Genomic DNA, 27,701 nt, shown 5'->3' on the forward strand with positions numbered 1-27,701 from the left:
AAATGCTGCTTACCACAATCAACAAGTTTTTTCACTTGATGAGTAGATTACTTACTTGTTTGTGTACACAACCAAGATTAGACTACTGCTCACGACCTCATACCCCAGGCAGACATCCTGTTTCAAGCTCAGTGTACCTATTCGCTGTGCATGTGTTATGAGCACAGCGCAGTATAGCTGTTGAACCCACTTTTTCCCCCAGCTCTGGGAAAAAATTAGTGAATTGCTTGAATTCTGATTTCGCTGGCTTTTTCCATCGCTAGTTTTCAATTTTCTAGGTTGAATTGGCATTTTTGATGATTTCTTTCAGTAAGTACATACCAAAAGGCATGCGTTATGGGTGCAGCGCAGCACAGCTGTTGAAACCACTTTTTCCACCCAGAGCTGGGAGAATTTAGTGAATCATTTGAACTCTGATTTCCCAGGCTTTTTTCATCGCGTTTTTTTTCAGCTTTATAGGTTGAATCAGTCTAAGTAAACTTATCCTCAGCACTTTTCATTACACTCCAATACTGAGTCTAACAAAACCTTATGGGAGGTCACGTCTGGTAACCTTTGAGATTGACCAATCAGAACACAGCTTACCAAATCGCGAAAGTGCACATTCGCACATACCTTTTGAACTTTTTATTTCGAAAAGGTTCGTACCCAAATGATTCCGAATCGACGTACGTACAACCATGACAACGGTGAGTAAAAAGTCGTTGAAAGCGGTGTTTAAAGCAACATTCAAGGATGTCATCTTGCAGAAATATTAGCTAATGGTAACTATGTCAACAGAAACCCCAAAACTTATATACTGCAGGTCAAATAATTGTGTCACTACATGTACATACTTTGTGTAACCTTGATTGAGATGTGAGTCCAGAAGTGCCTTGTTAACTAATGTATGCTGTAATTGATCATTTAATTGTTATTCCCTTTATTGTAATTGTTTGTGTACTTTTCAGTTGAAGGAAGCAGCCATCGCAAACTTACACGAGTCTGGATTCTCCTTTGCTGAAAAGTGATGGCAAGCTATGAATGTTCACAAGAAAGACAGCCACTCGTTACCAGGAGGTTTTGGCACCCTGGTGTCTCTACAGAACCTATATATATATGTGTCTTGTTATTTGTTGAAAATATGATTGTTGAGGTGTAATAAACATCATGTTTGATCTGATACAACTTCATTTGTCATGTTTAAACCTTAATATCAAATAATACAATATGGGAAAATGTTATGTGCATTAGAAATAATAAAAATGATGTATGGATATTTTGACATTTTGGCATGGCCATTCTGACAAGGGATTTGTTCCTTTTCTGTGGCCATTTTGATTTCAGTGTTTCATGGTTATTTTGGTGTGGCTATTTTGACAAGGACTCATTAAAGATATTAAATAACAGTAGTTTTCTTTCATTAAAGACTGTAATTTGAAATCGGTGGTATCATATAATGATTGGTTGTTACCTGAGTAAATGAAACAGAAGTAACTTGAATTATTTCTTTGGGTTTTAATCTGTATTTGCATATCTTTTTCATAATGCTTTGATGTTAATATGTATATGTAAATTTAGATTTATTATGTCATTTGTCATCTGGGTGGCTGAGGCCCTGAGACTGTTTAAACAAAATCTTCACATTTTCAAGTCCCAAAACTGCATGTTCTAATGTTACTGATAGGTATCCTAGGGACTAGTTATCTCTATTTAGACTTTTTGGTCTGTGATCTTAATTTATTCAGGTAATCCCTGAAATTTATACCCAGAAATAGAAATTTGTACAACCATTTACTTCCCATGAGCGAGGCACAGAGCTTTTAGGCTTGGTTTAGTAGGTGTGTATTGTTATTGTTTCAGAAAGGAAGTACACACCCATGCCTCAATGGTAAACAATGAACAGAAGGAGCAGCAAGAGAAGATTACAGAACTGGAACAGCAATGTGATAAGTCAGGCACACCTTTAGATGACATCTGCTACATTGCATATAAACATAGTGATGTGAGTGCTTTAGGGACAGATCCCGGTCAGTGTTTGCAGAAGCGTAAGAAAAAGATTCTGCACGGGCTGGATGATACAATGCCAAATGAGACTGACTTTGATGCTGTCAATGATGGAAACAAAGAACCTCACATTAGAGGAGAGGAAACAATGGAGGCGGGAGAGTTAACATTGCCAGAAGTACCAACACGCAAAAGGAAGAGAAAGAGGAAAAGAAAAAACAAATCAAATGAATTTCAGGTTGACCAGAGCATTAAGAATGGAACTCTACTGGAAGAGTTCAGTGAGGGGCCACATCTTAGTTTAGAAAGAATCAAAATGACTTTACCACATCATAAGCAGCCCATCAACAAACACAAAACATTTTTCGAAGATACCATTCCCAGTGATACTTGTTTAGATCATTCGATTTCAAGGCACGGTCATGGTAACTCAGATTTTCCTCAGGCAGTCTGCCATTATGCTGAAGGAACAGTTTCTCCTACTACTACAAACCAGAAACTAGTGGAAAGGACAGGAACATATGAAACATTAACTCCCAAAGTAAAAGAAACAACATTGAATAATGGTGTAAAAGTGTTCACAAGAGAAAAGAAGATACCATTTACCCATGTCAACAAAACCATTATTTCAGAGGTAAGAATTCCTGATATCAGTTTGATGTTTAATCATTTAAATGGTTGTTGTTTAACACTGCACGCAACAGTATTCCAACTATATGGTGGTTGTCTGTAAATAACTGAGTCTAGACCAGACAATCTGGTGCAATAGGCGTGGGTTGCCCAGTGACAGTAAGGTTCAAGGTTCGATGTTGTGTAACGTTTCCAGTAGCAGACTTTGCATTGTGTATTTGTTTTAGTGGATGTTGACTTACTGCCAGTAAGCTGGAAACTTTATAAACTTTCTTGTGGGGAGAAGTATTTCCATGATATGTTTTGGTGTAGCTTCTTATACCATTTTCAAGCAAGAGTAAAGCAATATAGCACAGAATTGGCTTTTATACATATAACAAGGATTAAGTAAGACAACATAAGGGAATGCATCAAAGTGATTAACAATAACAACAAAGGGATAGGTAATAATACAATAAACAATGGGAGGACATCAATGTTGAGGAGGCGGAACAAGGTATACATAGCAGTTAGAGTAGATAATAATGCAGTAACAATTGAGAGGAGGCCAGGGTAGAACAAGGTATGCATAGCAGATGGGGTGGGCAGTAGTACAGAGATAATAGGAGGAAGCCAGGGTATACAGAGCAGATAGGGTTAATTGGCAATGATGACTGGAGTGCCCTGTTCTGTTGTTTTTATCAGTTCATTGTAGGCAGTGGGAATGAGGTATCCTTGGTGACTGTTGATTGATGGCTTGTGTCGGTGGATTTGGACTGCTTATGTGAGTTTCCTTGTGGTTGCCCCACTTGTCCGGTCAGGTAAACCAAAGTAATTCAGTTTAAGTGTTGCGCTTGGGTTGCTGGCCCGTTATATTCAGTTTCAATGACCTCAGTTCAGTTGTCAGTCAATTACTGTAACTTATCCACTGAGCCAACACTGTTCTACTGATCATAGAAACATGGTTCACATTTAGGACACATGAAAAGAAGAATTATCTGAGATGAAATGATTATACCTGTCACTGTTTAAGTCACTGCATCCCAACCTAAGGCGGCAGTGAATTATTTGACAGAATCAGCTACCAAAATTTAGATCGTACATTATGTTGGTATTAACTTATGGTTTGATTAGATTCTTACACTGTCCAACAGAGGAAGCATTTTTAGCATTTATAGGTAGTTCATTCCACAGTTAACTTGTGTCGGGCAAAAGCAATTTGGCAGTTGGTAGATTTGCATCATATAGTCTGATAATTTTCATTACTCCTCAGATTCTAGTTACTGTCATCAGAAACATTCCCTGGAGCAAGATCACAAGGATAGTCAGGAACCATATGTTTTAACATTTTGTAAAATACTGTTAATTTAGAAATTTGTGTTATGAATGTCACAAAGTCAAATTATGTAGCATTGTTCATTAAATGCAGTATTAAAATGTTAAAATTTACGTTCTTAACCTTTTAACTCTTAAAAAGATATAACTTTATACTGTTCCCCTTGTCCAGTATTCGACTTCCCAATACAGGCTATAGTCGGTACATCAAAGACAAGACGGTAATCCCCTGTACAGAAATTATCTGTCGGCATATCAAACAAACCGGACAGGTGGGACTAACCGGTTTCCTTTTGGTAAAGTCCTGGAGGTTTTTGATAATATTTTCCAGTGTTATTAAGAAAGCAGGAGGACCTCCCTTTTTACTATGTTCAGAGTATCCTGAAGTAAGCAATTCCTCAGAATGTTACAAGAACTTATATACCTTATATACTCCATGTACTAACCTTTATCCCTGGTCACATAGCAATGTAGTTAGCTCTACCATACCATACTCAGAATGCTTAAAGGGTCACTGATGCAGAGGAATTTCCGTGGACTGGTTGTTCCTTTTGTTATTGTTTTTCCCACGTATGTACCCAGATGATATCCCAGAATTCGTGACTGGTTGGTGACCTCAGCTGCGCAGCCCATATGCGCAATTGAGAGTTAAATTATAGACAGATCAACTGAGGTGAAGTCATTTTTACTTGGTAGAAATGGTACAAAACTATTAGGACGGAAAAATAACAAAGCCAGTGTACGTCTCTATATTTTGTCCCATAACCCTAATTAGTTTATTGTCATATTTGTATGATTTTGAAAATTAATAAGAGAACACACGGTCTGCTTATACTTATAGTAAACTTCTAGCATGACTGTAACATTTAAACATTGTATAGACTGCCAAAAGACTGTGGATCCTATTTCACACACACGATCTAGTGTTTGTTTTCTGTCATAAATTAACAACAAATAAATTGATAACAAATAAATTAAAACTGAATGCAAATAAGCAAATAATGAATTCAAAACAGACTAATGTTACTGCAACAATGTCAGGCTACTACCTTGTTCAGGACTGTATCCATCAATATCCACATAAAAGAACGATATTCCATTCATCTGCAGCTAGTAAATAATCTTGCTCTATGTTGTGGGTCTTACAACAATCTAATTTGCGAAAAAGTAACACATCGGTGAAAACCTGATAAACCTCTCATTGGTCACCCAAGATAGCACACCTGGTAACTAATTGTATGATGTCTGCCATTCTAAGTAATTTAGTTAACCAATAATGAGCAATCAGTCAATGCAATTGTGGTTAATTCTTTGAATCTAGGATGTTGTTTTTTACACTCACAGTTTACGACAGGGTGTAGCCAATATAGATTAGTACATCTACACACACTGGCTTTTGACAAATCCGCTGTAGAAGATAAAAGTAATTAATTAATCAGTGTGTTATCGGTTATCCTTTTATCGATGTTTGTTTTTGTAACTCATCTGATAAACCCTCCGGCATCACTTACATGCACATATTACATAACATACAATACATTTGTCACTACACACCTTAATTTATAATGTTGAGTATTTACCCCAGACAGGACAAATGCCAAATGGGAACCTTTGTTGAGTAACTTGAGTGCTGTTACCACTAATTATACCTGTTATAAATTTCATTAGCTGACCATCAAGAGAATGATCAAACGTGAGCTACAGCAAGGAAGATGTAATCTCTGTCGCATGTAGCTTGAAAACACTTATTGGCCGAAACTGTTTTGAGGATACCAACAGGGTTTTGTTATGTAAGAAATACATACAGGCATTTGCTGTGTACTTGGATAAATAGGTGTAATCATTTTTTTTTTATGCAAGAAAAATTTCCTATTTCTCTACCAATGGCAAAGTCATTGTTTTTAGTTTACGAATTCAAATAAATCAACTGTGTGTGTTTTATTATCATACATAATACACCAGGGTAGCTAATAATAAACTAGGGTCTCTATTATTCAGTAATTTGAGACTTATTTTCTCAATTATACTGTTGTATTCATTACTATCTAATATCTGTAATGTTATATGTGTGTTCACTGTTTTTCTCTTTCTGCTTTACTGCAGATATATGTATACAGTGCACCTTTTACTTGAAAAGATCCTCATCATCATGTTTGAATTGCACTGGACTTTCACCAAAGAGTTTATCAACAGATTCCAGGAAGCGCCTTATCCAACAGCATCCACGGAAGAAAATTTCATCTTCTATTTCTATTATTTCATCGCCCCAGCATCCAATGGGTCAACACTATGCATTGTATCAGGAGCACCAGGCTCTTGTGTCGCAGTCCCCATGAGTGTCCCCAGGGCAGGCTCCATATGCGTATCCCACCTCTAGGGGTTTTCAGGTATCTCAAGTGTCTATGATGTAGCCATCTTATGGCCAACAACAGTGATGCCTCAATGCTCAGTACTCTTCTAACTTTCTTATCCAGCCAGACTGGTACTTCAACACCTTTACCGTTCATACCTCCAGCAACCGCATATCCTCTCCCTCCTGCAGCGCCTGCAGTGCCTTTACCACCGTTACCAGCTCTGAAGGTTACGGTGCCTATACTGGCACCTACTACGGCAACGCCTGTCTAGTCTCATGTGTCAGCGCCAGTACCTGTGCCCACGTCTCTTGTTGCTTCTATGTCCTTGATGGGTGGCCATAGGTCATGACAAGCTGGACATAGCCGCTCCCCACTGCTGTTCACCCTCTTTGGAAAAAGACTGAGATCCCATCTTGAGGACTACATGATTTATGGACCCAAGAAGGTCCAGAGTAGAATAGGCTTTCAGCAACCCATGCTTGCCATAAAAGGCAACTCTGCTCATGGTAAGAGGCAACTAACGGGATCGGGTGCTCAGACTCACTGAGTTGGTTGACAAATGTCATCTATTCCCACTTGTGCAGATTGATGCTCATGCTCTTGATCACTGGATTGTCTGGTCCAGACTCAATTTACAGATTGCTGCCATGTAGCTTGAATATTGCTCAGTGCGGCATAAAACTAAACTTACTCACAACATGATTCATGGTTTGGACTTTACCCATAATGCCACCATTAAGAAATAAAGCGGGTGATGGGATCTTCATCTATTTTATCCTAAAAGTACAGGATTCCAGAATAGGAGCATTGGATTTGGAACTCAAGCGTATGCTCCATCCTGTTTTGCTGCAGGCATCAGCGACTGATGCTATTACACAAGATTTGACGGAGATGAATCCAGATCGTTTGGATCGTTTAACAACAATAATGATGTGGTAAGGCAAAGTGATTACCGACCTTTGTGAACACCTTCTTGCTGCACTTGCCAAGACTTGTGTCATTCATTAACAGGGTTTTCTCTCCTTTTCAACATGGGACTCTGAGTTTCAAAGGAAGTTGTTTCACCAGCCTAGGTCATCATCCACGATTGTTAATAATGCCATTCAGATGTGTATAAGGAGGTCTGTGAATTCGCGAAAGGAGAGACAGCTCTAAAGGTATTTCAGAAGGGTCAACACCCTACCTCCATGGCATCCAACACCTACCAACATCAACAGCTGTCCATTAGGTGAGCCAGGAATACGGCACTGTCTCGGGGCAAGGTGAAACACTGAAAGTAAGGGCAAGTGAAATCAGGGACAGGCACGACTGGACCCTCCCATCTCCAGTCGTCTCAGTTGAATCCACATCGGTAGGTGGGAGTATTGGAATCTTCTGGGAAAAATGGACAATCCCAGATGGTTCCTACATATTGAGGTAGGGGTTCTGGCTCCCCATCCTCACCGATCCACCTCTGACGTTGGTTCCACTACAGCACAGTTACTCTCAGACCCAACAAGACCTGTTAGCATAGAACACAGCCATTCTACTAGAAAAACGAGCCCTCGAATTACTTCCACAACCCTTCATGACACCAGGGCTTTATTCTCCAATATTATAGTGCCAAAGAAATTGTCCATGAAAATGAGAATGATTCACTATCTGTCCTATTTCAGTGAGCACTTCCTGGAACGCACTCTGCATTTTTGAATGACGTCCCATGAATACCTCAAAACTATGGTATGTGTCAAAGATTTTCTCATCAGTCTGGACCTGCAGAATGCATACCATATGTTCCAATACTCCCCAGTGACAGGAAGTACCTGCACTTTTATTTCCACAACCAGCATTTCCAATGGGCTGTCCTTCCATTTGGAATTTGGTTTTATCAAAAAGGACAAAATCAGGTTTGTTGGCTGGAATTCGTCTCAGACTGTATATTGGCCTATTCCAGAGAAGTTTATAGCTGTCATTTTCCAGGACGCCCTGGACATGTTCAGGGTCGTACCATGGATGGACCTCGGGGTCAAAGCCACAGGCATGGCGGAGACGATAATAAAAGCAGCGAGCCATGCCATCATGTCTTTTGAGATATGCTGTTTGTGCCAAGGAAGGGCATCCACTGACAAGGTGTTCGACAGTCTCTGTAAATTGATTGCAAAGACGACATTTCATATTGATATTTTCTTTAAGAATAACATTCTGGCGATTGCGAGTGGGAAGTGACTGGTCCTGAGCAGCAAAAAGGAAGCCCTCAGTTTCACATTTGAGACCAGCCGACTTCATCCAGGCAAAGGAGTCAGTTAGATTGCTGTTCTGTTCCACACACTGCATGTACACTCGGTGCAATGGCTTCTCAGACAGCTTCTCCACAAAGGACCGACTCTGAGCAGACTTGGTGAAGGACTTCACCTGGTTTACTCCCTTCACTGTACCATCCAGCAGTACATCGCCATCAACAAAATCAATTTCAAATTTCAAATTGTGTCCAACAACCTTGGCACGCTTAAAATAGCTGTGGAATTCCTTGCTTTCATCGTGAGTCTTGACATGCATCACCAGAGGATCATCTGCTAAATAAATATGTGAAAAGTACACAATAACATTCTGTCATGAAGAGCTTCCACATTAATCAAACCCCATCCTCTCGAATTGATTGGCATGTATAAATGATTAAGAGAGGAATGAGGGTGGTGTGCTCTGTTATCAGACATGATCCTTCTGGTCAGGCGGTCAAGACCCTGGATGTCTTGTTTTGTCCAATCAACTACTCCAGAGGAATAGGAGAGGACTGGCACAGCACAGTATTGGTGGCTTTGACCTTGTTTCGAGCATTTAGCTGGGAGTTCCAGATTTTCTTTAAACGAGATTTATACTCGGCCCGATCTTGAATTTGGGCATTCTGGAACTTGTCTCGAACTTGCATTCCAAGATAGGTGTAGGCCTGATCTTCCACAAGATGCTCAATAACTCCTCCGCCTTGTAACCTGACCGATTCATAATTAGTTACCTTGCCACGTTTCGAATGAAGAGTATTACATTTGTCGAGTCCAAATGTCATGCCAATATCATTAGAGAAGGACTCGACAAGGAGAACCTGTTCTTTCAAATTGGTCTCTCCTTTGGCAAGGAGCTCGATGTCATCCATGTAGAGGAGATGAGTAAGAGGTGTTGGGGATCTGTGCTGAGGAGGCCAGGGATGGTAACCCTCCTTCCTATTGAGCAGAAAACTCAAAGGATTTAGAGACAGACAAAAAAGCAAAGGACTAAAGGAGTCCCCCTTGAAAATTCCCCTTCTGATTGGAATAGATTCTGAAGTCTGCTCCTCTCCTTGCCAATACGTCTCAAGATGAGTCGACCAGCAACTCATTAAAGACTTGAGTAAATCAAGTAGTCGCTCAGGGAGGTCAATACACTGAAGAGACTTCAGAATCCATTCGTGAGGGACAGAGTCATATGCTTTTTTGTAGTCAATCCAGCACATGGAGAGGTTGCGATGATACGTTTTAGCCTCTTCCAAAATCATTTTCTATACAAGAAGTTGATCCTTGCACCCACAACATCCCTTCCTCGCCCCCTTCTGCTCTCTGTAAATTATCTCATTGGACGAGCAATAAGATGACACGAGGTTTGTCAAACACCCTGTGAATAATTTGTATTGAGTATTTAGACATGTGATAGGGCGGAAGTTTTTGGGATCAGTCAAGTCTCCTTTTTTGGGAAGGAGTATTGTGCGACCTTTGCAAAACCACGGAGGAACCTCACCTGTGTCCACAAGAGAATTAAAACAGTGAAGTAATGGTGCTTGGACACATGGAAACAGTTTCCAATACCGGTTTCGAATGCCATCAGGCCCTGGAGCTGTATTAGATTTGGACATTTTTAATGACACTTTTCAGGCAATCTGGTGAGATGTAACAGACAAACGACCTAGATACTCTCTCATGCATTGCATGGTCATAATCACTGACCCATGGTGCCTCCAGGTTACAGTTGCCGGGTACAGACCACAACTGTTTCCAGAACCTTTCATTGGCATCCATGGGAGGCCGTTTATCATGCTCATCAACACCACTTGTTTTAAGTTGCCTAAAGAACTGTTTTTCATTATTCCTAAACATTTTATTTTGTTTGATAAATTTGTTTCTCTTTTCCCATTTTTTCTTTCTTTCAGTCCAAACTTTTATTTTTGCCTTAAGGGAATCGACAATTTGGAGCAGTACCTTTTCTTTTGTAGTTTTATACTGTAATTTTAATTTTCTCCAAATTGCCTTTTGTCATTTAGACATGGGATTCCCTGATAATCTTAATTTCAGGCACAGCTCTATCCAGGAAAGATGTTTTCTTGTTTCTGTTAGTTTAACCTGAAACCGGTTTTTCTTTGGTTTATTGTTCTTAGTATTGGGAGATTGTTCTTTGGAAACTGTGTGAAGTTCCTCCAAAGTTCGAGCGGCAGCATAGACACAACAATTTACTTCATGTAATGAACAGTCCACAGGGAGTTTTGAAGAGATTATTTCATTAAGTAAATCAATTTCATTTTTGGGAAAAGACACGTTTAGTTGTTTAATTGGCCTCCGTTTCTCTATAGGTAAATCACAAATTTCCTCATAAATAGATGTTAACAAAATATAAACAGGATTTTCGGTAAGGTCTGCAACTGAAGAAGAGGAAGAGTGAGGATCCAAAATTTCGGGGCCAATTGGCTCTTTCTCGGAAGAGTTTCCACCAGGAAGAGGAAAGAGGTTGACGCGGACGTCCATCAGAAGTTTTGGGTCTGCTGCCACTTGAGCATTTTGCTCTTGCAAAGGTTCCTGACGGGCACCAGTTGTTTGTTGAACTGGCTCACGGGGCACGAGATGTTTTAGCCGCCGGAGTTGGTCTCGGAGATTTTGCTCCGTCATGGGCATGGCATTGTCCCAATGCAGCTTAAGCGACTTGCCGTTAATTCTTGGATTTTCAGGCCATCCTGTCGCTTTCGCACACTCTAGTAGTGTGGATTTTAGATGTTTTGACCAAGATATTCTTGGTCGGGTTCTGTGCCTTCCCCTGGGGCAAGTCCCATCTCCAGTGTGGTTGGTGTCATTACCGGAGGAAGGCTGACTGGGCTGCGGAAGTGAATGTAAACTTTCCTCTTGGCTGTCTGTAACCCAGTGAGAAAACCAGCTTCGGGGGGTCAGCCCTAACTGGGTGATGTACGTTTGGTTCAGGGAATAAAATTCCCCTATCTAGACCCACCACGAAGAGGTGTACATCATCAGGCCCCCAGGTCATTATTATTATTTTTTACAGATTAGAATGAAAATGCAGCAGAGAGGGTTCGGGTGATCCTGGCACAGTCAGGCTGGTCAAGCTCATCATCAGCTCAGGGCCCTCGCCCCCTCTACACGCAGCCCAGACAGCGAATGGGACTTCTCCCAGGAAACACTGCCTAGTCGAACCCACCAAGAACTTTCCGGAGAATATGGAGGCTCCCCAACACTGCAGCCTTCTGCATTACCCAGATTGTCAGAAGGGCTGTGCTCCCGGTGGAGAACCCGGGCACTCTCTTGATCTGCGCCAAGAGATCAGGAGGTACCAAACCAAGGGCACCGAGAACAATGGGGAGCCTGACGACAGTGTACTTGGGATGCAAGCGAGACATTTCAAAGGCGAGGTCTGCATATTTATCATGCTTTTCCTGAATCTTGCCAATCACATTGCTGTCAAAAGGGACAGAAAAGTCAATGATATAAATAATTTCATTGGCTTTATTAAAAAGGACAAGATCAGGTTTGTTGGCTGGAATTCGTCTCAGGCTGTATATTGGCTTATTCCGGAGAAGTTTAAAAGCATCATTTTCCAGGACGCCCTGGACATGTTCAGGGTCATACCATGGATGGACCTCAGAGTCAAAGCCACAGGCATGGCGGAGACGATAATAAAAGCAGCGAGCCATGCCATCATGTCTTTTGAGATATGCTGTTTGTGCCAAGGAAGGGCATCCACTGACAAGGTGTTGGACAGTCTCTGTATATTGATTGCAAAGCCGACATTTCATATTGATATTTTCTTTAAGAATAACATTCTGGCGATTGCGAGTGGGAAGTGACTGGTCCTGAGCAGCAAAAAGGAAGCCCTCAGTTTCACATTTGAGACCAGCCGACTTCATCCAGGCAAAGGAGTCGGTTGGATTGCTGTTCTGTTCCACACACTGCATGTAAACACGATGCAATGGCTTCTCAGACAGCTTCTCCACAAAGGACCGACTCTGGGCAGACTTGGTAAAGGACTTCACCTGGTTTACTCCCATCGCTGTACCGTCCAGCAGTACATCACCGTGAGTAAACTCAACTTCAAATTTCAGATTGTGTCCAACAACCTTGGCACGCTTGAAATAGCTGTGGAATTCCTTGCTTTCATCGTGAGTCTTGACATGCATCACCAGAGGATCATCCGATAAATAAATATGTGCAAAAGTACACAATAACATTCTGTCATGAAGAGCTTCCACATTAATCAAACCCCGACCTCCAGAATTGATTGGCATGTATAAACGATTAAGAGAGGAAATATTATTATTATTATTATTATTAGAGCTTATGATTTGGAGAGAACTATTAGACTTTGGGAAGTCGTTTGGAGGTTACTGGAATAAGGGTTGAATTTATTTAAGGATTGGTTCTATATGAACTGGCAGGGAGTCACGTCATAAAACTGAAAGTGATGTCATAAAAAACAAAAGTGAGAATTTTGGAGTCCAAGGTATGGTGGTATTCCTATGATTCCTCATTCACTGGGGCCCTCAATCCTTATGTGGGATCCTGGCACCCATAATCCATAGGGAATCTTTACAACATAATTAGGAACAATTACAGATATTGATGTAATTATTAGTAAACCTCTGGATTATGGGATCTAGAACCTTCCCTCACCTCCCTGCGAGGTGAATGGGGAAAATATAGTTAAAAAGTTAAAAAATATGAGGGTGTTTAGTGATCAGAGCTGTTACGTCTCAGCTAAGGGAGATACCCATGTAGTAATTTAGGTATACCACTGGGGAGAGCTATAACTTACAAGAAAAATGCCATACTGATTCACCGTAATACCACACACCTAACCCCTCAATATCGTAAACAGGGTGCTCATACCGTACATACAGCTAGTCTACTGAATTATATATTATTAAATATTGAATTTCTATACAAAAGCAATGTTTCGTATTGCATTGTGTAACTGTTTGTCAATAAAGTGCACAGTGTCTCTCTTGGGGGCGTGCATAGATATTAATTTGATTGACATGTTAATATGCCCACCCACGAATCAAGGAGCTGTGTTATCAAATAGTGTTGTTGGGTGTGACGACATGGCGAAACTTGAAATAATTCGATATAAGTAGCCTTTGTGTTCACATAATTCGTATCATACATTATTTAGTAACGAGTGAAATATATGCACAAAATGAAAACGTGGAGTCATGAACAATAATGATAATTTTTATCCCATACAGCAATTTCTATTTCTCATCTTACTTTACACACACTTTGAGTCACTACTTTAGGGGAGAATTACAATCTCTACAATCAAATTGCCAGATTCATCAAATGATGAAGGGACGTCTCCATTGAGAACAGAGAGTATAAAGTCTTCAGCTGTCAAGACCTCTGCTCCCTCTGGAAGGTCAGCCTTCTGCTGAGCAGATGTTGATGGTGTCTGATCTGGAGTCGCTGCAACTTTAAGTGCAACTGCATCACTGGGAGCTTCAGAGGTTTCAAGGGTGGCTTCTTTGGAGTTTGATGTAGAAGCGTTATCAAATGGTTGAGATGATGCAAAGGCTGATCTTGGGATGGCTGTGGGATTAAGGGAAACATCCTGCATTTCTTGAAGCCATTGATAATGTTGCTGGTTGAATGCTTTGTCATAAGCAGCTCTGAATAACCTCGGCCACTCCCACTTACAAACGATGTTGGGGCTGCTGCTTATATGCTCCGAACACCCAAAGCTCCATTTCCTACTAAAGGAACTAAATACAGTTTTATCTAGCGGACAGAGCCACTTGGTTGTGTGTGTGGGGGGAACGCGAGAACTGTAATATTATTCTTCTGCGCCTTCTCCAGAAAACCCAGCTTCTCGTGAGATGAATGGCTGTCAAGGTTGATCAGCTAGGGTCTCTCTGAGCCGCTATACTTGAGAAAATGGTCTTCAAACCATCTCTCCTCCAGCTGATCTTCCATCTATGCTCTCTCCTGGTATGTGTACATAGTACCTGGAACACCAAGTTTTGTACTAAAGGAACCAAAACTTTGGGTTTTGCCTTTCACTATGGCCATTGGTGGTCTGTTGTTCCCGGTGTCATTAACACAGGCCAGCCAAATCGGCCAGGAATGTTTTTGATGCCGGTTTCAGCAAAACTTTTTGCCGTCCGGTGAGTCAGAGGGACCCCAGTTTCATTTATGTTCCAGATTAATTGTGGTTTCTGACTTAAACCTAGGGTATCTATGATACCACCTTAAGTTTCAAAATACTTGGCCATGATGATGGGGTTCAACATCCTTGCTCTCACTGTGGATAACGCCACTAGGATTCTGAGCTTCACATCAGGGTGACGTTTTAGGAAGCATGCTATCCACTTCTTGCCAGGAATCTCCCCTTTAAATGGGTTTTTAATACCCAGCTGTTTGCAAATTTGAGCCAAATTTATAAGTAACTGACATCGAGTAATTCTAATTTCAGTTTTCTAGCAATGTCATTTTCAAGGTCTGCGGAGATAGTTTGTGGACACCAAAGATGCAAGTCACCTTCAGATTTCCCTGTGACACAGTCAGATATGGTCATGACGGGCACTCTGTGCTTTTTGGCTGCCTTCTGGAACGACAAACCCATGTTAACAACGTTAATTGCCATTTGAAGGTCCTCTTTTGTATATGTTGTTTTCTTCCCCATCTAGAAAATTAACAATAGTAAATTAATTCTAATAAAAAGAACAGTAGTTTCATGACTGAACAAGTTTGGCAAATTACAAGTCCCACAGCATTTCCATAAAACATATATTCTATACTGCGCAGAAGCAGCTCCTTTGTAATTTCATCCTCTGACTCGAAATACACATCGTCAATGAGAATGTTTCTGATAGTGATCTTTCCAAAATCCACTGCAGGAAAGATTTTCCCTGGTAACGAAGGCTTGGCTTGCAATAATCTCAGGTGTGAACTAAAAGAATGCATCTGTGCAGGCAACCATGAAATTAACCAATAAAACTCTTTCGTGTGATCACATTGTTGAGCAGCAGTGGAAGACCTAAAAATAACTCAACAATTTTCAAAGCTCATGTAGTTTTACTTGCATACCTTTGAATCGACGAAATAGTCCAAAGTGAGTATATCCCCCAACATATCCTGATTTGACACAACATACGACACGATACAGACAACGGCCCTCATGTGGCCACTGAACCACCATGTGGTTTAAATTGAAGTCCGAATTTGACTTCTTGGCGATTGTGCCCTGATTCGGCACTGACTGTGAGACAGTCACCGATAGCGTGGCTGCCCCAACGAAAACATATCTAAAACTGTCGCTGCTCAGTGTCCGTGTACACCGATGCAGGCGTCTGTGCGTGTTGCACGTTTTTCACGAATCGCTAGTCACTGTGTTCAAGTGGTGCGTTCGTGCGAATGTTTTGGGTTTCCTTCTGTCCATTCCCCCCCACTATGATAACGACATGTTTATCATAATTCTACATGAGTAAGCGAGTTTAGTTTTACGCCGCACTCAGCAATATTCCAGCTATGTAGCGGCGGTCTGCTATGATCAAGTCTGGACCAGACAATCCAGTGATCAACAACATGAGCATCAATCTGCGCAATTGGAAACCGATGACATGTGTCAACAAAGTCATTAAGCCTGACTACTGGTTCCCATTAGTCGCCTCTTATGACAAGCATAGTCGCCTTTTATGGCAAGCATGGGTTGCTGAAGGCCTATTCTACCCCGGGACCTTCACGGGTCATCATAAATTCTACAACAATCGTCACAATGTAATATTCACAAAATAATTCACATTTCACATGTTCTGAAACTGAAAAAGAATACTGTCAGTTTATAGTTCACACAATTCTGAAAAGAAACACGATGACTCTCCTCTGAAAAATAACAATCACATATTCACACATGAAGTCAATGTACATTTTTCTTGTGAATGTCAGTTATGAAAATGTCCAACATGTACATACAATATTGTCCCTTCCTGGTGTCTTACTGTTCCTCTCCTCTCTTTTTCCTCTTCTCCGTTCGGTCCTCTAATGTTCTATCCTCTTTCTTATCTGTTCTGTTCCATCCTCTTGTCTGTTTTGCTCCTTCCTCCTGTCTGTTCTGTTCCATCCTCTTGTTTGTTCTGTTCCATCATCTTGTCTGTTCTCTTCCATCTGTCCATTCCAAAAGGCATACTTTTGTGACTGGCCTAGTAATTATACCTTTGTCTGTTTTAATGTCTACCACTCGCACATGGCCATCTGTTCCTGGATATGTCCTTGTGATGATTCCAAGTTTCCAAGTTCCTCGTGGTGCTTCTGGCGATATAATGGTCACCACGTCATCCACTTGTAGATCACGGCTGGGTGAAAACCATTTCTTTCGCGTCTGTATTGACGGCAACCACTCCTTCATCCAACGCTTCCAGACATGACGGACAAGTTCCTGCACTCGCCTCCATCTCTTCATCGGGCTATAAGGTGTGTTATCCACAGAATCAGGAGCAAATATCCCCCCACTTTGACCATGTAAAAAGTGGTTAGGTGTCAGAGGAACGTCGTCATGTGGATGAGCACTTTGATAAGTCAAAGGCCGGGAGTTTATTAGACTTTCAGCACCAACAAACGCTGTCACCAGCTCCTCATCTGTTATATCTCCAGATCCCAGAATGGCATATATAGCTCGCTTGGCAGCCTTAATCATGGACTCAAAAACTCCACCAAAGCTAGGAGCATGAGGAGGATTAAACTTCCAGGTCACTCCTCTATTAGCCAATGATGACTTCACCTTCTCTGTGTCCAGTTGAGCAACAAGTTGTTTCAGTTCATTTGCTGCGCCAATAAAATTTGTACCGTTATCTGGAAGGATTTCTTTGGGTAGCCCTCGTCTACTAGCCATCCTGTAGAACGCATTAAGAAAAGAGTCGCTGTCCAGTGCATACGACATCTCCAAATGTACTGCTCTTGTAACTAAGCAAGTGAAGAGGCACAAATAGCGTTTTTGTCTGGACTTTCCACGCCCCTGAATCGTAAGAAATGGCCCAGCATAGTCAACACCTGTCTGTTCAAAAGCTCTAAGTGAATACCTCAAACACATCTTTGGAAGTGGCGCCATTATCTGAGCTGTAGGTTTTGCCTTTTGTCTACGACAATGTGTACACTCTCGTTCCCATTCGCGGATCTCCTCACGGCCAGCAATGATCCAAAAACGAGATGACAAAACAGCAAGCATTTGATTTGTACCAATAACATGATTGCCATCCTCATGATATTTCTTAACAATCAGCTTCGTCACCCAGTGTTTTCTGGGCAAAATGATTGGGAACTTTGTTTGGTACGGCAAATAGTCTGCATGTCTGAGTCTACCATCAGACCTAAGAAGACCATCATCATCCAGAACAGGATGAAGATTAATGAGTTTGCTACTTTTGGAAATAGACTTTCCCTTTGCTACTGCCAAATATTCCTCAGAGAATGCATCCTTCTGTGCATTACAAATGATGCGTTTTTCAGCATCAGCAATTTCTTCTGTGGTTAAGCAACCCTGTTGTCTTTCAGCTGATTTAACAGAAGCATTGTTGAGGAATCTGTACACCCATGCAGTAAGGCGTGTATACCTATTCCAATCTGAAAACCTGGTAGGTTCTAATAACCATACTGAATCTGAAACTGTCACGAGCGATACAGCCTTGTTTCTCAGTTCAGAGGTGGGTGATATCTTGACATTCATTTTTTGTTCAGGCCATTTGTTTTCATCACATAGCAGAAATTCTGGACCATGCATCCAAGAAGCAGAGAACAATTTTTGAACTGATGTTCCTCTGGTAAGAATATCTGCTGCATTTAATTCTGAAGGAACTTGCTTCCATTGGGAAGTGTCAGTATGTTCTTGAATGAATGCAACGCGGTTGGCTACAAATGGTTTAAAGTAACGACTGTGGTTCTTGATCCAACATAATGCATAATGAACAGAAAGTACTGATTTCAAGGGCATGAGAAACAGCCAACATCAACCGAACTCCCAAAACAGCTGCCATTAACTCCAGCCGGGGAATGGAGAAACTCTTCAAAGGAGCCACCCGACTTTTAGCGGCCACTAGGTGACTTGAGCTGTCACCGTTTTGGTAAGTGCTAACATAATACAAGACTGCGCCATACGCGTCCTCAGAGGCATCCACAAATACATGCATTTTTGCTGTTGAGACATCAGATTTCATTTGTAAACATCTGGGAAATCTTAATCTATCTAACTGATTTCTCTCTTTGATCCATTGTGAGGCTTCATCTTTCAGATCATGATCAAGCACATCATCCCAGTCCATGCCTGACAACCACAATTTTTGCATGATGATCTTTGCTCTTTTGTGAAATGGAGCAACAAAACCAAGGGGATCAAACAGTTTAGCAAGCTCTCTGAGAAATCCTCTCTTGGTAAGTGGCAAGTCCTCTTCTATGATTGGACTACGGAAGCTGAATTCATCATTCTGAGCTACCCAGACAAGACCTAATGTTTTTGCTGATGGTAATTCATCCTTAGCCAAGTTGACTTCAGATACTCTGTCCTCAATAGGAATGTTTTTCAGGACTTCTGGAGAATTTGATAACCATTTTCTAGATCGCATGCCCGCTCTTCCCCACAATGCTGTGAGTTGTTTGTACAATTCGATAGCATCATCCACTTCTGGAACTGAGTCCATACTATCATCCATGTACGTGGATTTACAAACAGTCTTAGCAGCTTTTGGGAATAGATGCTCAAATTTCCTTGCATTTACCCTGGAAATATATTGAGCCAGGAAAGGGGAGGCATTCATACCAAACACTACTCTCTGAAATTCCTATATCTGTGGTATTTCTGATTGGTTTAATGATCTCCATAAGAACCTAAAGTATGAACAGTCTTTGGCTGGAATTCCTATTTGCAAATACATTTCAGCAATGTCACAAACCAAAGCTATTTGGTGCTTGCGGAATCTAAGTAGTATCTCAAACAAGTCACCCTGAAGTTTCGGACCCTGGTGTATGATATCATTCAGTGAAGTACCCTGACATTTGGCCGGTGACCCGAGTGGTAGTTAAAGCAGACATCATTAGATCAACTGAGCCATCCATGCTTTCAAGACCAAACTGAACTGTCGTCTGAAAATTCTCACTTTGTCCATTAAGAACATTGACAGAGATATTTCGTACTTGACCCACTAAGCCCAACTGTGAGGATACATCTTCATTAATGTACGTTTGTGTACTCGCATCGTCTAACAATGCATTTACCACAATTCTGTTTGGGCCGCTTTTAAGAACAACAGGTATTGTTCAGAGTGAAAGTAGAGTAGACTTATCAGGTTTTGTGGACGACATTGTTGTGATCTTTGTAACTTGGACTGCATCGTTGTTACTGGTCAAATGTTGCTGTGGCTGTTGTGTATTGTCATTGTTGTTATTTGGTACAAAATGGTGAATGCTATTTCTCTTTGAATGTAGTAACTGATTATGTGAAGCAGGACAGTTGTCAATACCACATTTGATGTTGCGTCTGCATGTTTTTCCAAAGTGATTGAAACCAAAACACCTGAAGCAAAGTTTTAACTGCTTGACAGTTTCCCATCTCTTTGGGACAGTCATTGATTTGAATTTTCTACATGTTACAATGTCATGGTTGTCCATATGACACAACGGACATCTGTGGCCTCTATCAACCTGCTTGTTACCAAAGAAAGACCCTAATTTGTTAGAACCTTATGGATTGGTGTCTTTCCTTTAGCAGCTACCCCATGGATTGTTTCCGAAGCAATGACCTGAAATTCTGCCTCCATTAAGACCCACTCACGTAATGCTTCAACTGACTCCTGTCGTTGAGTTTCAAAAATCCATCTTTGGTACTGACTAATCATGGATGCTGTCATTTTCTTCAGGAGTTGAACATAGAGGGACCCATTACCTAACTCCTCAAACCTATCAGAATCCCTCATGTTTACAACAACTGCATCCAACATATCAGCAAACTGTTCAAAGTCCTTTGCATTGCCGGGTCGCACTGGCCTAAAAGATGATTTTTCTTCCATTTGAGGAGCTATGTGACGTCTCATACCACCAAATTTACGTTCTAATCTCTCAAGTGCTACCCCATATGCCGTTGCACTGTGACCTAAGTCTTGGATGACCTTCATTGCATCACCACTAACATATTGTCGCAACTGAAGTAGTTTATATTCTGGTGTGGCAGGTGCTTTGTCTATACATGCTATAAAAGCAGCCTTCCAGGCTTCATATGACTTGGCATCCCCATTAAAGACAGGTATAGACACGCATTTCAGCTGCTTCCACATGTCTTTGCCAATGTCATAACTATGTGAAAGTGTAGGTGCCCTATGATCATATCTGTCTGAGTGGTCCCTAACCATGTGAAATGGTTCATTGTTTTGTTCTTGAATTCCTGACTCACCTGTGACAACATTTTTACAAGTAGCAGTGTTTACAGGAACAGCTTTCACGTCTACCTTCCTTTTAGAATTAGATGTTTGTGAGCTCTGTGTTACAGAGTCTGGCCTATTCCTGAGATAGTCCTGTGCATCATGTTGAGCCTTAGTACCTATTTGTTCTAACAATTCTCCTTCATCAGTGACCTTGGCCATTTTTTGTTTATCACCAACAGTTTCAAACACTTCTGACAGGTTCACGATAACTTCCAAAGCCTTAAGCTGACAACTGCTTAATTTATCTATGGCTTCCCTTATTTCTATTCTTGATGGCATCTCTTCTTGCTCCATTAATTTCTCCAGAGCATTTTTTGACTTGGTGAAAGCTGACTTTGCAATCATTTTTTGCCTCTTAAGACTATTTATTTTAGTTTCATAATCATTTTTATCATTGTCTGAAATACCATCAGACCCAGGTAGAGACATGTCTGCAACTGTCTCAAGTGTATGCTCAGCTTCATCCATCTGCCCCTTCATTTGAGATGTCACACCAGCGCGAGACATGGTTGTAATTCAACAGATTTTCAACAATGTTCATCAAAATTCAACATACAACCCGTCCGTGGTACAACTCAGCGTACACCTATCAAGGCAATCGTATTTAGATAAAGACAATACACACTTGTGCTTTATCTTTCATGATAATCGATGAAAATGCAATACTTGTGAAATCACACTTTCAACAACGTTAATTCAAAATTCAACATACAACCCGTCCGTGGTACAACTCTACGTACATCTATCAAAGCATCGGTGTTTAGATAAACACAATGCACACTTGTGTTTTATCACACACCCATGATGCAACATAATCAATGAAAATACAATGTCAATTGAAATCAAACTAATGTGCGATAAAGCAAAGAATGGTATAGCAATAACCACGCTCTGCTACCATTTGTTGAGCAGCAGTGGAAGACTTAAATATAACTCAACAATTTTCAAAGCTCATGTAGTTTTACTTGCATACCTTTGAATCGACGAAATAGTCCAAAGTGAGTATATCCCCCAACATATCCTGATTTGACACAACATACGACACGATACAGACAACGGCCCTCATGTGGCCACTGAACCACCATGTGGTTTAAATTGAAGTCCGAATTTGACTTCTTGGCGATTGTGCCCTGATTCGGCACTGACTGTGAGACAGTCACCGATAGCGTGGCTGCCCCAACGAAAACATATCTAAAACTGTCGCTGCTCAGTGTCCGTGTACACCGATGCAGGCGTCTGTGCGTGTTGCACGTTTTTCACGAATCGCTAGTCACTGTGTTCAAGTGGTGCGTTCGTGCGAATGTTTTGGGTTTCCTTCTGTCCACACATGATAGTTGAGTGCTAATTGGGTGCTATAAATAACACCAGGAATCCCCGGAAAAGTAATCAGATTGAAACAAAAATATCAAGGCAAGGGTTTATTCAGTATATTTATTTATATGAAGTGTTCTGAAGTTAGGGCACCACACAGATTTCGGAGCACTGACTGTAATTTGCTTTCAGAAAAATTTATACAATTGTACAGAAAAAAACATTTGATCCAAAATGCTTGCCATTAGACATTTTTTTTAAAGCTTTTGACACTTCTTCAAGCGTCAGTAGCTTTTCCATGTCTCTGACCTCATCATGTTTAAATCTAGGAAGACCATCCTTATCCAACAGAGAACATAAGTCACAATCCTGTACTAAGTGTTCTCTACAGCAGTAGAGGTTTTCATGAAAACCCACAGCCTTGGCAATAATCTCCTGTGGATTTCCTAGTTGAGTGCCATCATTTAGTTGTAAGTGAGACATCAATGTGCTGTTGTGAGGCTAATTAGCACTATTCACACCTGATTTCCCTGGCAGGTTTTGGTCAAAGAGGACAATGTCAAAAGGGGCCTAGAAATAGGATTTCGCAGCCTCCCCAGAACTGATTTGGTTTGACACTATTTTCAGTTAGTATGAGGTCTTGGGCTCATGAAAAGGCCTGTAATACTCTCAGATTTTGGTATCAGATATTTTTCACAGGCCGTTTAATGTGGTGGGGTCTGTGAGCATTTTAATGACATTTGGTTTGCTGCCGAACAACATCTCAAATCCAATCAATCCAATCATGGATAGTTTTACTACTATCAATCTGATCACTTTCATTTTGACTTTTGTGTATTGCTAAAGGATTTAGAAATTATTTGACATATATTTATTTATGAAAAATATCAAAATGGCCGCCATCTTGAATTGTGTGTTGCCTTCTCGGCACTTATATTTGCATGAAAATTAACACTGAATGTTTCCATTTACATCCAAAGTTGTTACTTTAGATGTTCTTCAACATTTGTCTCTTCTAGAGTGGTGGCTTGGGCACAAAACAAGTAAATTTTTAAACTTATCCTATCTCACGTTATGCATCTCTCTTCCTCACTTCGACCATGTGTGGAAACGTGCTGTCAGCTAAGTTGAATCAAATCTTCCTGGCCTCTGACCACCCGACCTCTGCACCCGCCATAGACACCTGTCAATCATCTTGCTTGTGCAGTCGTCTGAGCTGATCACGTGATGACTTGTACTTGTCATTCTCGTCTTGGAGCTACCCGTAATCTGTGAAGTGGGACAGGTTGGATGGGTATCCATTGCATGAGATAGGATAAGTATATAAATATACAATTTATAGTTATATGTGATAGGTCTAACAGATGTACGTATTGCGAAGGGTTAGACGACAAGGAGTTTTCTCTGTGTCGGCAGGTCGTCTGATTGAGATCGTTGGTGAGCAGAAGATAGGCAATCTGTTCCTAAAAAGCCAAGGAACGAACAACACACAGTAGTTGCTAGACGGTCATTTTCGAAATCAGCAGATGAAGCTTTTTTGAATGAGGCCTTGGACTCATACATGAGTGAGAATTTGAGACGATTGTTTTGTCCCAGTAATTGTCTCGTCTCGCGGGATGTGGGTGAATCGTCATCGCCACCATGTATGGTGGTTTTATCACAACCACAACCTCCATTGCGTCCGGCGTCTATTGTGACAATACCACAGTATTCATCTATTCACCCGACCGATCCACTGACCCATGAACTTTCTAGTGCGATTCGGTCTACCACTCAAGGCCACAATGTGGTTGCAGCTCAACTGATTGAGTCCGATTCAGTGATTCACTTAAGTGCTAGGGGTGGAATCGATTTGGCGTTTTCCCATCCACTTCGCGTGAACGCTTCGATTCTCTCTGTAGTGATGTGTTCTCAACAACCGCTTCATTTGGATGCAGTGCTCACTCAACCACTTATGTTTGATTCGGCTATTCACTCTAAAGCGGTGCTTCCACTACGAAAGGGCAGTCTTGGCTCAATGCTTCCTTAAACCATATCGCTCCATTGCGGCTCTGTATTCTGAAACGCCACTCTGTCGACAGCAGTATGGGTTCGATGCGGTGCTTATTCAGGGTGACTTCGGTTCAGAGTTTGATCACAAAGTGGTTATTGCACATACAGTTGGGAGTGCGGTGGTTAGGAGTGTGCCTCTTGTGTCGATGGCTACTCCATATGTATTGACTGCAGCTGTCAGGGCACTGTTAGTAACTTGCTCTATGGGTTACTCAGACGCGACTGGTTCGTAACATAGCGCTCCTCACTTTAAATTGACACCTTTATGAAGACCTACTTTGCCGGTCTCCTGGTAACCCATGGATTTTGTTTTATTTGTGGTGTGCGTAGTTGCGGTGATACGACAGCAAGCGCCTGACACTTCTGTTACATAACCCTCTTCTTTACCTATTCACAACTTGGTAGGTGTTCGACGGTCTGTCACCCCGTCTCCTTCATCTGACGGCTTGGTGAGTTCAGATGTCAGCATCAATGCGGTAGACACACCATGTTTACTGCTGTTGATTGCTGGCAATTTGAAACTACAGCGAAGCGTTTCACTGGCAGACATTTTATCAACGTTCTCCATGAAGACAGGGGATTTTGGTTCTATTGCTTTTCCTCCAAGGCCGTGTTTTATGCAGTTAACAAAGTCACTTGACATGGCATTTGCTAACCTTAGGAAGATAAAGGACAGTGTTAGTGCTCCCTGGTTCAGTCTAGCATCTACACATGTGCATGGATTTTCATCTATGATCATTTCTCCACCAGTGGATGATGATGTTTCATTGTTGGGATCTAAGCAGAGGTCTTATTCTCCCTTTATGGTTGAGGATCATTAGTTGGTTCATTTAGACGGGACCTTTTGTAAGGTCGTGGCTCCACTCAACATGGTGCTAACAAAGACAGAGTAGCTATGGGTGTGAGTCATGCGTCGATGCATCAGCAGGCGTATATCCAGGCAGCTATGGTCTTGGTGCAGGAACAGTTTAACATCATCCTGGATTTGCTTGCAAATTTTTTTTCCTACATCATTGCTATGCGTCGGATGGGACCACTATAGCTATCTTCCAGTGAGGATAGGTTCCGAGCAGATATATTTCACCAACCTTGGTCTGGTACTTCACTTTTCAATGGTTCTATTAGAGAAGTGGCTAACAAGATCAGTCAAGATGCACATCTCGTTTCGGTTAATTCCTGAAGTATCAGAGATTACAGGTGGAGGAATCTATGAGACAGGGTGGCCAGCCTGTTATGAACCCACCAGCCCAGACTTGCGCACAGGGAGTGGATCCTGTTTTGTGGGGAGAGGAAGCAGAGCTTGTGCCAATCATCAGCGTCATGCCAATGGTGCTCTGAGGCCATCAGGCATTTCTGAGCAGTCCTCCAACAGGAAGTTGGATAAGCAGTGACTGCATGACATCAGAGCACGACTGGGTACTTCCGCCCCCAGTCATGCCTATCCAGTCTTCACCAGTAGGCAGAAGACTTGGAATTTATGCACCAAACTGGACCATTCTGGAAGACCCTTATATGTTAACCACTCTGTCCAAAGGTTTTCAATTCCCGGTTGTGGGGAATCCTCCCTTAACCCGGTTACCAGAACCAAGAACATATCCAGTTCAGCAACTGGATGTCTTGTGAACCACAATGGATATGTTTCTCCAGAAGCTTGCGATAGAGTCCATGGGACCGTCTCCAGTGGATGGTGGATTTTTTTCACCGATTTTTCTAGTCCTGAAGAAGGATTTGGACAAGTTGAGGCTAATTTTCAACATGAAGGTATTCAACAAGAGCTATCTGCAGGCTCCACCTCACTTCCAGATGGTGACAGTAACTCTTTTAAGAACAATCATCAAACCAGGGTATAACATGGTCAGTCTTGATCTGCAGGATGCAGGATGCATCCCAATCTTCCCATCTCATCACAATTGCAAGTGTTTCTAGCTCCACATATCAGGAGGGGTGTTCTGTCTGCACTGATCACACTACCCATGGAGGTTCACTCTCATCTACTGTGGTGGATGCAAGAGTTGAATGTTTGCGGTGGTGTTTGTCTAGAGCCGTTTGTTCCGTCACACCACCTGTACGTGGATGAGTCTCTACACGGGTGAGAAGTTCACCTTCTCAATCAGCAAGCGGCAGGGCAGTGGTCTCTCGCAGACCATGCCTGTCACATCAGTGTATTAGAGCTCAGGGCAGTAATCTTGACCATCAGTCATTTGCTGGAATAACTATGGGTGACGTCCTTTATCGGAAAACGCAGCAGTCATGTGGCACATCAATTGGATGGGATCAACAGGGTCGCCTCAACTTCTATGGTGGACACAACGATTCTTCGACCTGGTGGACTCTCAAAATATTGGTTTTGGCCAATCATATTCAGGGGTCAAGAATGTCATCGCAGACTCTCTGTCACGTCTGAAGCATCCATAACCAATGGAGTGGAAGTTGCATCCAGTGGTGTTCAGGACTGTTTGTCTTCCATTGACGAAGCCGACGATAGGCCTATTCGCCACCAGATTCAACCATCAGCTGCACCTGTTCGTGTCTCCGATCCCGCACCTATGTCTTGAAAACAAGACGCTCTTGTAATTCCATGGGACAGTCTCAACACATACGCGTTTCCATCAATGGCCCTTCTTCCACGTGTGCTTCTCAGCAGATGATGCTGCATTTGGTTGCTCTTCTAGAGCTTGCCGAACCAGATCCAGTTCCACTTCCGGACCGATTTGACCTACTGGTTCATCCACACTCCAATCAGCTACACTGGTCTCCACTAACGCTTCATCTGTACATTTGGCGCATTTACAGCAGTCGTTAAGTGCCAAGGGTTATTCTTCGTGTGTTACAACTGCTATCACAACAGTGCATCGTACTTCCACGAGATCTATCTATGATGACAAGTGGAAGAAATTTGAATCATACTGCAGAAAGAAAGGCATAATGTCTCCCCACCACGGCATGGCCTCAGGTGGTTGCAGAGTACCTTCAGTATCTTCGATCCTCTAGGAAGCTGAGGGGTTCTACGCTGTCTACTTTCCTAGCCACGCTTAACATTATTGTTATTGAAAATATCTACTGTCCTTGAACTCCAGTCTCTCTTGAGACCCTATAAACTGGCTGACTAGTCACAGAAATTCTCACCTCTGACTTGGGATCTTTCCGTTGTACTTGCTCATCTCACATCGACTGCGTATGAGCCCTTGAATGAGAAGGATTTTGAGCATGTCACGTTGATGACCTTTTTAGGTCAACGTCTCATCCATCTGTCTGTCCATCCGTAATCATGTTGTTTCCGGAGCATAACTCAGAAACCATTCAATATTTTTAGACCAAAATTGATAGATATAATAATCTCAACCTTTAGTTGTGCCTTTTGCTATTTACAGAGT

The 27,701-nt window shown here is 41.7% G+C and overlaps 1 protein-coding gene across 2 annotated transcripts in view; it reads left to right on the forward strand.

Annotated features, from left to right (window-relative positions):
* The window catches only part of LOC137283501 (uncharacterized), a 123,027-nt gene that overhangs the window by 4,787 nt on the left and 90,539 nt on the right, over nt 1–27,701 (forward strand). For both annotated transcript variants that reach the window (XM_067815035.1, XM_067815034.1), the window contains exon 2: nt 1,843–2,620. In XM_067815035.1, coding sequence (XP_067671136.1) covers nt 1,843–2,620 — 778 coding nt within the window. The remainder of the gene's footprint in view (nt 1–1,842; nt 2,621–27,701) is intronic.

The sequence above is a fragment of the Haliotis asinina genome, chromosome 5 (assembly GCF_037392515.1).
Source record: "Haliotis asinina isolate JCU_RB_2024 chromosome 5, JCU_Hal_asi_v2, whole genome shotgun sequence".
Taxonomy (NCBI): Eukaryota; Metazoa; Mollusca; class Gastropoda; order Lepetellida; family Haliotidae; genus Haliotis; species Haliotis asinina.